At 40.5% G+C, this 14,050-nt stretch overlaps 1 protein-coding gene across 2 annotated transcripts; it reads left to right on the plus strand.

Annotated features, from left to right (window-relative positions):
* Window positions 1-1,488: 1,488 nt before the first annotated feature.
* gpr146 (G protein-coupled receptor 146) lies at window positions 1,489-13,759 on the plus strand. 2 transcript variants are annotated; one of them, XM_042505200.2, is made up of 2 exons: window positions 1,489-1,779; window positions 8,163-13,759. In XM_042505200.2, exon 2 carries the CDS (start codon window positions 8,206-8,208, stop codon window positions 9,205-9,207), a length of 1,002 nt encoding a protein of 333 aa, XP_042361134.1. In that variant the 5' UTR covers window positions 1,489-1,779; window positions 8,163-8,205; the 3' UTR covers window positions 9,208-13,759. The 2 variants fall into 2 exon arrangements, with proteins under 2 accessions (XP_042361134.1, XP_042361133.1); XM_042505199.2 differs by having other exon boundaries at window positions 1,490-1,779; window positions 8,166-13,759.
* Window positions 13,760-14,050: the final 291 nt, after the last annotated feature.

Raw genomic sequence — 14,050 nt, forward strand, 5'->3', positions numbered from 1 at the left:
GAAATCTTTCACTACTGTTTTTCATTTTTATTGCCGGCCTAGAACTAATCCATTGCTCACGAGGAGAGTTGAAGGGGCACGGAGACATTTAGAGTTTAATGAAATATCTGCTTCCCGGTTCCTGTAACACTGTGAACCTCAGGGTTTCTCTTTTGGGCTTTCGTGGCTGTATCCCTCCTCTCCCTCTGGCGCTGAGCAGGAAATTGAGGGATGGATCTGTACATGGTGAAGCACTGATTAAGACCTGATGTTGCCATACTGCATGTGCCATGTTATCTCCGACCCAAGGATGGAGCTTAGCATGATCAAATAATGTTTTATAGGTTTCCAGTAACAATAAAACTGAACTTGCTATCTATGACTCATCAGCACCCACTAAAAGTTGTGGTAATACTCAACTGTAATGATCATATATCACTCTAGGGCCTTGAAATAATTGCAGTTTATTTGGGTTGTTAAAATACATATGGTCTCAGGCTTTGCAAAATGCATCATGAATAATGTTGCATTAACCAGCATAGCAAGAAACCAGAAAATATATATATACAAATATTTGGTCATAAAACACAACAGCTTTTAGGTATTGTATTAAAAAACAGTTGAGTTATGAAGTAACTCATGTGTATGTACTATCAGAGTAGTTCAAAGAAGACACATTTAATACATCATCCAATTATCTGCTGTGCAACATTGTTCTCCATGTCAGGATTATGATATGTGATATAAACTGTGGAGAATGTACATCATAATCCTTAATCTTCTTAGCGAACTTCAGTTGCCTAATTAGAGACTCCATTCAACAGAACACAAAGGCATTGCATCACACCAACATACTGTATTTATTACGGGATTTGTCAAAGTTATAATCAAATCTGCTTTATTACAAACTGCTTTTTATTATCCTCATGTGTTCAACTGAATAGAAAGCCACCATTATTCTTTCTCTGGGACTGAGCATTCAGGTTAAAGGTTATATAAATAATTTGATTGTATTTCCATCTTTGCAAGTTTTGTGTAAAAGGAATTAAAAGCCAGTCCCAGATAGACGCCTGTCCCAAATATAAACCCGTTGAGTTCAGTGTTGAAGCTTCATGGTAAAACTGTCCCTTTAAGCCAGACTTGAACAAATGTAAACCTTTCCTGTAAGGTTAAGTAGAGTTAGGGAAAGGTTTGGTTAAGGCTTAGCTATTAGGAAACACAAAATAATGGAGAAACACCCAACAAAAATAAAAAATCACTGCGCTGCACTAAACCTCACCACCATAGGAAGTGACTAAGGCTGTATTTACGTACTAACCACTATTCTAATAAACTGCTACATATTATTGTACTTTTGTGTATGTGTTTTATGTATGTCTGTGTGTGTTCCCCTCGCTCTCCCTCGCGCCCCACCTCCCTGCCCTCTGTCCAATCAGAGCAGAGAACGTCCATTCGGGCCTCGCGACCGTAGAGCAGCAACAGCAGAGGAGACAGTGGGGGAGGGTCACGTGTGTACACACTGTAGGGCTCAGCAGCACTCCAGCAGTAGTAAAGTCTGTTACGGACAGCCCCTTTTCAGAACAAGCCTCGTCCGAAAAGTTGATAGGTGCAGTAAGTCTTCACTGTAACGCAGGAAAGCGGTTCTTTTTGCTTTTCTTTAGGTTTTTAGTGCGCGCGAGAAGCGAGTATTTCGGGACGTGTGTTTGTGAAATGAAACAACTGAGAAATGCCAATGGAAATGCTACATCCAAACCCAATGCCTCCGTAGGTTTGTCACCGAGCCAAATCTATACGATTCCGGTGAGTTGTCCTGTCTTTTGTTTTCCTTTCGGTCTATTAATGAGATGTATCTGCCTTGAATGTTCACCTTAGAGAGATAGAAAAGTGAATTTGCCCCGTTGAGGGTGGCTAGAAGCGAAAGTGAGTAGCTGTGCCAACAATAGCCGCAGAAATCGTAGAATAATGGCAAAGCCGTGACAGCTATCCACGCTTTGATCTGTGCAGTCAAGTGTGATGGAGAGACACAGTGTCCGCAATAATAGAAAAAAACACGATGGGCTTGTTCGTTCCTCTTCTCCTTGTTTAGCTGTGGTAGATACACAGTTTTAACGACGCGTTTATATATGGAAAACAACACCTGAGGAGGTTTCCCACGCGATCAGCTTTCTCAAGTGCTGTGTAAAAAAAGTTATCATTTAATCAGAGGTCTCTTAAGCTCATTTAATGGTGATTTTTTAAAAAGTAATTTTAAAGTCGTGTTTCAGGGCATGAATAATAGTTTCTATCTTGTTGACATCTGCCATCAAAGGCAAACGGATGTCATAGTGAGTCTGTTAATTCAGCTATATGCAATGTTTATAACTGACAGACTACAAGATGAAGGCCGCCTTGCTGACTGGATCTGGAGTGAATCTAGGCTACTTATATATGTCCTTAAATCCCAGACTATGTATGAGTAATAACTGCTTTTTTCACGTTTGTGTAGATTAATCATTCATAAAATAGATGACCATAACTCCACACTGGGACATCAATATATTCTTCTAGTTTTAAGATTTCTTTTGATTCAGTTGTTTCAACACAGCTTGCTTTGATAAATGATACCAAGACTGATTGATCAGCTGTTAAAGCAACTATTTAATAACAGATATTGACAGATCTTCCCCTTAGTTACTAATTATGTACCACTAATTATAGGCAACAACCAGGAGGATGAGTCGATGCTACTTCCTGACAAAGTAGTTCTGCTCACCACATAAAATGCTTCTTGAGGTGCAGGCTTTGCACTTGTTGTGGTCAACGTCTTCCATGTGACTGAAGGGACATTGGGCATGTGTGCCATGGCTTAATGGCAGTAAGCCTGCTTTGTGCTGACCATTGAACTTTGACTTTGTTGATGCCCGTCACAGTTCAACACGTTGCCAAAAGGACACAGAGGAGGCTGTCTTGACTGGCTGTGACCTGCACCAGATCAGAATCTCTTACACTAGAACTTGGAATGAGGCAATGCTGTTTTTTTCAAAACAATTTGGACATTGTTCGACACCCTCTGTGCAGATTTGGACCTTTTGTTTTTTCTGCGATTAGCCCGTCACAACTTGTAGATTAACAGATTAACAAGAAGGAGGCTAGGCAGGTAGATAATCGACCTATTTGTACAGTTTGCCAAAAACCGTGTCGTTTGTGAGGAACCCATTCAAAAACAAGATATCCTCCCAACAAAAACAATTCCAGCACTGTGACTCAATTCTTTGGGGACTAATGATGTTTTGGGGGGAAATGTTCTGAGTTATGTAAAACCCTTCCACAGGAATGGAGTCAATTGCAAGTACTTAAATCACCTCTGAGAGCTTAGTAATTTTAATTTGCAAAATGTTATGCAGCATTAGCATGCACCTGAAGTCAGATCCCTCATTAATATTCTCAGTTAATGGGCTGCTTTCCAAGAATAAAAGACAACTGAGAAACACACAAGAACCAGAATAGATCTGGGTACTTTGTTAAATGAACGATTTACATTTTAATGGCCTTTCATTCTGTAAGTAGTTTGGTTCAGTGGGAAGTTACTTGAAATTGTACGCTTTTAATTGCTCGAAAATTCTGTGCATGAAATGGCATTGTGTTACACTTCCCCTCTGACATTGCACAGTCACAGCAAGTGTTTGCTGAGAAATGTGTGTCATGCAACCTTATTTCCCTTCTGTAGTATTTCTGTTGCTTCTCCACAGCACGTTGCTGCAGACGCAAGTAGCAAATCATGTGACATCACTCAGTGCTTTCTGAGAAGAGCCTGTAAATTCCAGTAAGGATATATGAGGGGTGTGGGCCCAGTATGTCACACTACTCCCATCAGCCCGCGAGATCTGGCTTTAAAACGCTGAGATGTCAAGCACGTGGGCGTCACTCTTACGAGATCATGTTTGGTGGGGCTGAAGCATGCTGAAGCACGGTCCTTCCCTCTGGGAATATTTAACTTAACAACTTCTGACATAGAGTAGGGCAAAAAGTTCAGACAGGGCTTAACCAAGTCTGCGAGTGCAATCAAAGTCGTGCAAGAAGAACTCTGACAAGAGCTCAGGCTATTCTTACTTAACCGTGTAATTTTACGTGTGGCACCTTTACGGGAAGCAGGTGGCAAGAAGCCACCTTTCTGCTGCTTTTATTCTCACATACTCACAAACATACTCATCTGAACAAGTGAACAGTGCATTTCTGGCCTTTTCTAAACCAAACAATGTCACTTCCATTTTTGGTTTTCTCAGAATCTGACATGGACTTCAAAATGAAATGTTCATTATTACTCTGAATTTAAAAAAAAGACAGGTCATATAGTATGCGTTGGAGCAGACATTTTCTTTCGCCTCACTTTGTCCCTAAGCTGATTGAAAAACAAGATTTCATTATCATGTTCTGCTGGCAAGATGTGCAGCTATTAAGTATAATAACACCAAATATGAAAACCATATTGTTTTGTATGGGCTATAGTAAGTGAATGTGTTTTACTTCATGCAGTTACTTGGAATGAATGCAGAGGAGACTAATTGGTCCCTAATACTGCAGTAACTGGCATTTTCTTTTCTATTCGTGCGGCACTTGATTGGTTTGCCCTACTTTAACAAGAGTGAAATCCTGTGGGTGTGATATTAAAAAAAGAGCCTGATGGTCCAGCATGAATTGAAATGTAGGAACATAATAAGGGTGTAACTCTACACTGAAGTCACAGTTTGATTCATATCTCGTTCAGGACTTATCGTGCAAATTTGGTAAAATGAAAAAAAACAACAACATAAGAATATGTTTCTTTATATTTATTTTGAATGTACAGTAACATTAGAGCAAGTACCAAAGTAAGACACAATCCTCCTGACAGAGACTGAGGCAGAATTTGGCCCAATCGCAACTTTGGTCACTCATTTTCATTATATGAATAAGAAACATTTCAAATGTTTCTGTACAAAAAGTGAACAAACCCTTTCCCCAAAGGCAACAGGCCACGCTAGTCTATAGAAGTGAAAAGCATCTCTTATGCTATTAAACTGAAAACACCAAAATACTCTGAATAATGAATAAAATGAATCCACCGGGAGAAGTGCTTCAACCTGCTGACAACTTTAAAACATTTAAAGCACCAAAATCGTATCATCCCAGTGACCGGCACATCTGGGTGATACCAATGAATGTGTTAGCATGTTTGATGCGTATTCCAGTCAAAAATCCAACAACAGCGGAGACGTGCCGACACACCGCCCTCATCGTGTACAACTCTCATTCTGCTGCTGTTGTAGCTAAACCGGAAACCTCAGGTGGATCTTCAAGCTCCGTCGAGTCGTTTGCGTTAGCCATAGTATGACTGACTTTGACATAGTATGACCCACTTGTATTAACGGCATGATATGAACCAAAAATACCAACGAAGACGTACCCAGACTCTAGATATGTGCAGGGTTTCCACCGCAGACAGAACTCAAATGCAACATTCTTAGCTCCACCTTTTAGTACTGGAGCTATGTGCTCGGTACCCCATACAGAGGGATGACGAAAACTCAGGACGGTTCCAAAGGTGCTAAAGGTACCATCCACAACTTTTCACAATGGAAACGCAAAAAAAAAATGCTGGCAAACTAAACTGAACCGTATCGACCTGCTGGTGAACGTCCCAAAACTGTCTACGGACTAACAGGAAACAACATAATTTCAAAGAAACCCTTTCAGTAATTAAACACCAGTACACTGCAAATCCGTTTATGCAGAATGTTAGTTTCCCTCCAGCTCTCAGAAGCAGTAGTTTGAGCCAATGTGGTAATGAAAGGGTGGCTAAAATGTCTGTACACAGCAGGTGCTAATGAATAGGGACAGCCAGCCACAATGCAGCGTCTTCTCTTTAATAATCACTAACTTCTCTTTCAAGTCATTTTCTCCTAAAGTGATCAGAGGTTGGTGAAGGGTAACAAACACCTTCCAATCTACAACACATTCAGAGAAGAACACATGATCCATGGGAGAAGACCATAGATAATTATGTACTTGTGTCAAGGTCTGTTTTCGTAAATGAGTCACCTCGCTGCTTATGTTAGAGAACCGTGTTTACAGGAGGTCTGACCAGTGTTTCTGTCTTGGTGAGGACAGGTTGTTTTTGTTAAGAGTAACTTTACACTTTCTTCCTCCTGTTCCTGGTCCAGTCCAGCTCTGAGCGCCAGCCTCAACTGTAGTCTCATTACAGTCAGTTGGAGTAGTATAGGGGAGGGACTGAGTCCTTGTGTGTGTATCTGCGTCTGTGTCTGAGGCTTAGGGCCAAAACAGCCCCTCTGTAGTGGTGTTACGTAAGTGAACGGAAGAATGTTTCCCTTTTACTGGCATCGTCACTCATTCTCCTGAAAAGAAAACTGCCTTCCTAAACTTTCGTTCCATGGTATTTTCGTGGAAGAGGTTTCCAGAGAATCATGCACAGATTACAACATGTAATTGTGATATTTATAAGTTTATTTGCTCTTCAGAGAATCGCTTATTTTAGCAGTTTGGGGAAGGAAGCCAAACTTAACTGCCAAATTATCACTGAGGGAATAAAATACAGTAAACTAGAGTGACTTCTCAGTGCGTTCCTGTGATAGCCTTATGATCTTCCATTTACATGAATAATTTATTTAAAAGGACCTGAGTTAATTATGCAAGACAGCATTACACAAGCTTTTTCAAAACTTGCAGCCCTGTCATGCTTGATCCCAAACTCTCCGGACATGCGCGTGGTCATCCTCTTTGACCTTGCCCCGAACTCCAACCCCACAACTCGATCCCTGCTGACCCTTCGCCAGAGCCTGCTTCACATTTCGCTCTTTATAAATCTACCCATCATCACGTGCCCAGCCCCCAGTCAACCTGAACAGAGGGGTGCATGTGCGTCACTCAGAGTAGTAACTCCAAAAGCGGGCTGTAAAGTGTCAGGCAAGAGAAGTTCTTTATCTGGCTGCTTGACCATGTGAAAAGCACAAGGGCAGCACCGCACAGGCAGCCAGGCCCCCTGCATGTGACTGCGATAGAGAAAGAGAGGCAGAGCACGAAAGGAAAAGCTTTTAGAGGCGTCAAACACTTGCTCTAGTCAGTGTGGCTCTCGAAGAGGAGAGCTAGTGGGTTTTGAAGCCGAGCTAGCGAATGAAACATATTGTGAGGCGTTTGTATTCAGCCAGTCAGATGCAGTGAAGTGAAATTAACAGTGTTACCCAGGGCATAATAGCTTGTGCCGTGGCTGGCGTGTTTCTGTGTCAAGGCCTTGTTTGCTCCTCTAGCCAGCGCAGAAACCAGTAACAGAGAGGGCTGAATTTTACTCACTGAGGAAAAAAACAACAGAATGTGGTTTTGGTTTGTGTGACTTCCTCAAAATGTAAAACTCCTCGCCAAAAACATACAGAATCTGTTAGCTCTAGTCGGCTGCACCATCACTACTTCAGTAATATAATTTAACATGGTGATAAGGGACTAATATCATCTGGGATTTTCAGCTTAAACTTGTTAAAGTTGCATCACGGCCAGGCAAAACACAAAACACACACAGGCTTGCATGTGAATTCAGGCATAAAAAATAAAAACTGAATGATTGTGGTATTGCTTCACTTACTGTTTGTTCCTCTTAGTGTACTAACTGCCAATTTTGTTGTTGTTTTTTGTGTGTGTGTTGAAATTATCTTTCTCCTCCTCTGTTTGTTTTAATCCTTGTGCAGTTTTCAGTTATTTCTCTTCAGCTACATCCCCATCATCAAAGTTGTCATATTCAACCAAATAGGTTAAGAAATGTTGAAGATGTAGTTGTATATATTTGCAGATATAATAACTACTGAATGTTTTCATTAGGCTAAAATCTCCTGAAAATAAGAATTGTCTTGTTTTTGTTACCTTAGAAAGAGCTGTTTATATCTACATTGGGAGTGAGTTCTTATCTGCTGAGTCATGTCAAAAAACAATGATAATATACATAGTGCAACCTTTTAAATATATTCTATTGATGGTGATTGCATTCACATGTTTTTAAACTTTAAATCAAATACCTTATGGAAGTACCAGTAGTTCTATTACTATAATCAGTATTTGATTGTCACTGACATATTCAGCTCTTTTTACTGGTAATCAATAACAACTAAACTACATTTAATATCTGTGCTGAGACTAACCTCTGTCTCCCACCTCTCTGTCAGCAGTTGACTTGTTGAGAGACTTGACCTGTGTCAGAGCCCAGCGATGTGGCTCTGCACGGATTACAATGAGACTGACACCAACGTGGACTTTCGGCTCTGCCAGGACTTTGGCCTCATCCTGTCGGTCTTCTCCCTCATCTACCTCCTAGTGTGTTTCCCACTGGGGCTATGCTACAATGTGCTGCTGGTCGTGGTCAACCTCTCCAACAAGGTGTCCATGACCATGCCGGATGTTTATTTCGTCAACATGGCCATTGCGGGCCTTGTGCTCAACCTGGTGGCACCCGTGGAGCTGCTAAGCTCCACCTTCACCCGCTGGCATGCGTGGGAGTACAACAACGAGGTCTACATCACTTTGCTCATCCTCTTCAACATCTCCTCTTTGGTCATCATGTATTCCACCACGCTTCTCAGTCTGGACTACTATATCGAGCGGGCGCTGCCTCGTACGTACATGTCCAGTGTTTATAACACCAAGCATGTATGTGGGTTCATCTGGGGCGGCGCGGTGCTCACCAGCTTCTCCTCGCTGCTCTTCTATGTGTGCAACCACATCTCCACGAAGATGGTCGAGTGCTCAAAAATGCAGAACAAGGAGGCAGCTGACGCCATCATGATGTTCATCGGCTACGTGGTTCCAGCTGTGGCAGTTCTTTATGCCTTTGTGCTCATTTTGCGCATTCGGAAGGAATCTACACCTCTGGACCAGGACTCGGCTCGCTTGGACCCTTCTATCCACAGGCTGCTGCTAGCATCAGTCTGTGTACAGTTTGTACTGTGGACTCCATACTACATGACCCTGTTGGTGCACACTGTAGCCGGTGCACCAGGGTACATAAGCAATGTACATTACTTACCTACATATTATTTTTTGAGATGTGTGTCTAAACTGCTGGCTTTCTCCAGCAGCTTTGCGATGCCTCTCATGTACAGGCAGATGAACAAAAACTTCTCCAACAAGCTCCAGCGGCTGCTCAGGAGGCTGCACTGCAGAGATCAGTCCTGCCCTCATGAACGCTCAACAGTGCAGCAAGTGGTGACGTGAGATCCCGTTCCCCCTGGGAGATTACCTAGCCCCTCCCACTCCCCTTTTCAACCTCTTGGCATAGCCGGCACTTATCTCCCCCCTATGGAGCAAGTATCTGACTGGGCTCCCTCCCTGCTCTGGACTGTGTTAAGAGCGACGTAGCTAACTGTGGAATTTCCTGTCACCTTCCAGAACTTGATCTGATCTATCCAGTTCTGCAGTGAGAGGACAAACCAAGCAAAAACCACTAAGTGCTGTTATTTTTTGTCACTGAGTGAAGCTCTCCACTAAGACACTTGAGCTTCTAGTTTGAGGGCGGTAAATTGGCACAATCAGCTGATAACTACTCAGTGCACTGTTTTCTCTGAGTTTCACACAGACAGTAATGAAATATCTGTCCACAAGCACTATAACCATGGCAGTGTGTTCAGCTGTCCTGATACGGGTGTGTTGTAAATATTCTGCTGAAAGCGTACAAGTTTGGTCATGCACGACTACTTAAGTTTCACTGTTGAGCTATATTATACTACTAGAAACAATTTAAATTCCCAACAAGAATCATTCATAAATGGTTCATGATGCCTTCCCCTGACACACAAGCAAAGCAAGTAAGTTCATTTTAATCAAGTGAAGCCAAGTTATGTTGTTTCTTCAGAGAAAACTACGGTGGCTGAGATGTTTTGTATGAACTGCATATCCTAACACTTTGTAAAAAACGTGAGCATCAACAGATGTTGTCAATTAAATTGCCCGACTAATACTGCATTTATATTAATCATGTTTATGCACTCTGCCATCTAATGTTAGGCTATTATGAAGATAGCTCTGCAGAAACATGAGCATTACGTCATTTAGCTAATGGTAGTCAGTCAGATGAAGTCAGCTAAGCTGTATGTGTGCATGAAGACATTTGTTAAGTGTTGCTTGGCAGAAATTATGGAGCCACTTTTCAATTTATCCTTCAGCAGAAGGTTTAAGTCGTCTCCATGGTATATTAATCAGACCCGTTTTCATAAATATGTAGATATAAAGACATTTGACAACGTTGTTCATTTGTGACAATCACATTGTGATAATAATCACAGTTAGCTGGTGAACAATATTTCACTTACATCTCAAATGGGAAAGAACGCTAATATTCAGCGGCTTTTGCATTTGAGCTGTGGCTTTTGCATTTGTGTTTTCTTTTATTGTGGTTGTGTTTTCTGTATTTGGGAGGTGTTTTTCCAGTTTGTTCGAAACGTCTCAGCCACCGTAAAAAACGACACATCCTGCAATGATGGACAGATGTTTGATAGTATATCAACAGTCCACCACAGCCAATGAACTTGCAGTGTTTGTCTCTGCAAAGTTACATTTTGCGCTGCCAATGAACATCAGTATTTTACTGCCCTCAAACTAGAGGCCGAAATCACTTGAATGAAAAAACAGCTCGACCTTTCAAGAGTTGAATTTTCCTTTGACTTAAATGTGCTGAAAACGATTCCTCATTATCAGAGTAAATCATCTTTACGTTATAAATATTAAGTACAATATTAATGGTCTCTTAATTTCAAAAGCTATTATCTTCTTCAACACTAGTGCTGCCCTGTAGCTAGATGCACATAAGTGCTGATATGAAGAGACATTTTCATTTCACTTTAATAAATTTAGTAGTGAGGTTTTGCTAAACTCACAGGCATAAAGAGATTATTCTGAGTCAAGCGCTACAGCAAATACAGAATAAATGAATATACATCCACACCACTTTTAAGTCACACAGATTAACATGGAATCCTGATATAAAGCTTTTTTTCAGACATAACCGGTATACCTCTTGTGAGCTCTGCTGAAATCACATCACCTGCTGACCATAAGCAGTTCAACTCAACTCATTAAAAATCAACTCATTAATTTGAGAAGAGCGCCTCAGTCCAGTGTGGGATTTGTTAAGGAATTATGCATGGAGAGCTTCACATGGGGTCAGTGAAGACCCCACAGGGTCACAGAGAGGGCCCCGAGGAGGTGGCATGTACATTCCCTGACTTGTATAAGTGGTTGAGAGGTTTGTCCAGTGGGAATCAGGAAACCTCACTGGGTCACTGTAGAGGCAATATCAAAAACTTTCACAAATTCTAAATGACTCACCTGCCGAGCACCTGCAAACAGCATGTGTGAAGCAGATTTTGAACTGTAATGCTGCTCATATCCAGTCAGGTAATCTGCACATTATTGGTGAAGCTGCTTTGCTTTCTTGCCTGCCACTTAGTGAACAGACTAATAGTGATGAACCCCACTTATAAAAAGAAAAAAATATATATTAAAAAACAACTTGTTTTTGCATGAGGTCTGTTGCATCACTGCATTAGTGTAGTTTTTTATTCGCTTTTTTTCAGTTCGAGGGCCAGTTCGTTGTCCTGTGAACAGATGCAGCAGAGGGGTGGGGCTTTCACTTGAAGAGAAACTAAAGGTGGGCACACTGTTATATCACAATCACAGACGACAATAAAAGATAGTCGCTTTTATTTGTTTACAATTTTAATTTACACTTTCTAATGCTAAAATCTTTAAGCTATTTCCACAAGTGTGCCTGGCTTTCACTGTAAACATTTAAAGGATTGCCAGATGTAGTAACCGAGTTTAATGCTTTTCATACATGTTATATGACTCATACTGTATTTTTTTCAGCATCTCGTGACAAGGAATATTTTGGTCTACAATTAAGGTTTGAAACAGTGTCCAACATTTTAATTTCCGCTGCATAGCCCCACCCTCGTTATGTGTTTCTACAATCAATCAGTGAGAAGTACTGTTTATTTTCAACTGAGGCTGTGTGTTTACATTATGTGCGGCCCCATTTTTATTTTTTTTTAAATCGTACCGTGACACAGTTAATCATTATTTGAACTCAGTTCAAAGTCCCAGTGCTTACTGTTCATTTAAGACTGGAAGGCAAACAGTAGGTTCAGATGATAAGCAGTTTCAATCTAAGCTTGTGACGGTCTGACGGGGGAAATTTAGGCAATGTCTGTGAAGGTGGTGTCCTTTTTCAGCTCCAGATTTGTGCACTATATACTGTTAGAGATTGCAGTTACCAAAACTCCAACTTTTATTTAATCATTAGGTGCTACAAAGATACTTGGATTATAGTAAATTGAATGTGTTCTGATTATGTGACAGTTGACAATGTTGGGGGTTTTTTTTAACGTTTGATCGGGTTAGACTCGATGTCAGCTGTCAATTACTTTCATTGATTTCATGAAGAGGCATGAACAAAACTTAAATTAAAATATTGATTTAAATTTCAGTCTAGATCTGAATCTGCACCGGACTACCAAAAAATGAATGACAACTGTGCTTATTTTTGGAGAATAACTATGTAAGACTATGTATGACTAATTTTACTACATTGCTGCAATGCCAATTGTAGCAAAACACCATCATATTTTGCATGATTTTATGGAGTTTGTATGTGCATGTGCCATCGTAATTTGGTTGCAATTACACAAAGAAGGCGTCACTTTTAACACCAACAGTCTATTAGTTTCCTGATGCTGCTTTCACATGGAATCAGGGAGACGATAGATTGCAAAGGATGAAGGATGGATGAAGGATGATAAAATCAGGTGAGGCCGGCAGATACCTGCAACATAAACAGTAGACGGCATTGTCATTCAAAGTTAATTTTAACCGTTTACCGTCCTCCTTGATGGACTTTACAACCGCATGTTGTGTGACTCCTTCACACAAGGTGGAAATATGGACAAATGGGATAATTATGATAATACTGGACATTACTAGTGAAATACAATCAATAACAATAAATTAATTGAAATTACATTTTATTCCATGCTTTGTAAATAATACGGCATCACCATGGCAACATATCATTTTAACCGCTCTTTCGTCAAGAACGTTTGTTTTTTCCCATGCCTTCCGGAGGGTTTTGTCCATCTTTCGTGACTGTCTGCCTGATTCCATGTGAATGTAGCATTAACATTTCACTAAACCCATTCATTATTTTTTTTATATCTTGCTAAAAAAGAGACAGGACCTAAAACAAACTCCTTGGCGAACGTAATAATTAGCAATCAACCACAAATGGGCTGCCTGCACGACGCACATGACTGACAAATAAAGCTTGATCAAATTCAAAATCACACCCCGACTCAGATTACTGCTCAGGTCTGAGTTTGGTTTATTATTTCAGAGGGGCCATAATTTCCCATCAGTGTGAAGACGTCTGAGTGATAATCACCGAGTTCAGTTAAATTTGCTGAAACACACACCCTCAAATTTCTCGCATGTCGAATGTATGCAGATGCATTTTTAGCTATTTGAACGGCAAAACCTCAAAAGTCCAGATGAATCCACTTTCAGATGTGATGCTTTTGTGACTGTGTATGCAAGTGTATATGTATAATACAAAATGATGTGTATATATTGTATGTGAGAGATTTACAGGAAGATACCATGCTCTTTCAAAAACACAGTATTATTTTCTGAGAGATATATTTAGATTCTGTAAGTAATCTACTCTATTGTCAACTGAGTCAAAGACTGATTAAACAATAAACTAACATGGATATCACGGCTCTGTCTTATCTCGATGAAATCTGATAATATTTAGAATGAAAAATATGCTGAAACATCTGCTGTGCAGTCTGTTGTCATAAGGCCAAACTTCTTTGTTCTTGTCTTTGGAACTGATGCTTTGTTTCCAAACTTGTTCCTTGAAATGGAAAAATCCTTTTTTTTTTTTACATTTGAAAAAGACTGGTTGCTTGACTCAAGTTTTGCTTTTATCTACAATTCAAGTGAAAACATTTAGTGTTAATTCTAGCTCTTCAACCCTGTGATCAGCTCAGGATGAATGGCAGGT

The sequence above is a fragment of the Plectropomus leopardus genome, chromosome 18 (assembly GCF_026936395.1).
Source record: "Plectropomus leopardus strain MGB_pleo_1.0 chromosome 18, ASM2693639v1, whole genome shotgun sequence".
Classification (NCBI taxonomy): Eukaryota; Metazoa; Chordata; class Actinopteri; order Perciformes; family Serranidae; genus Plectropomus; species Plectropomus leopardus.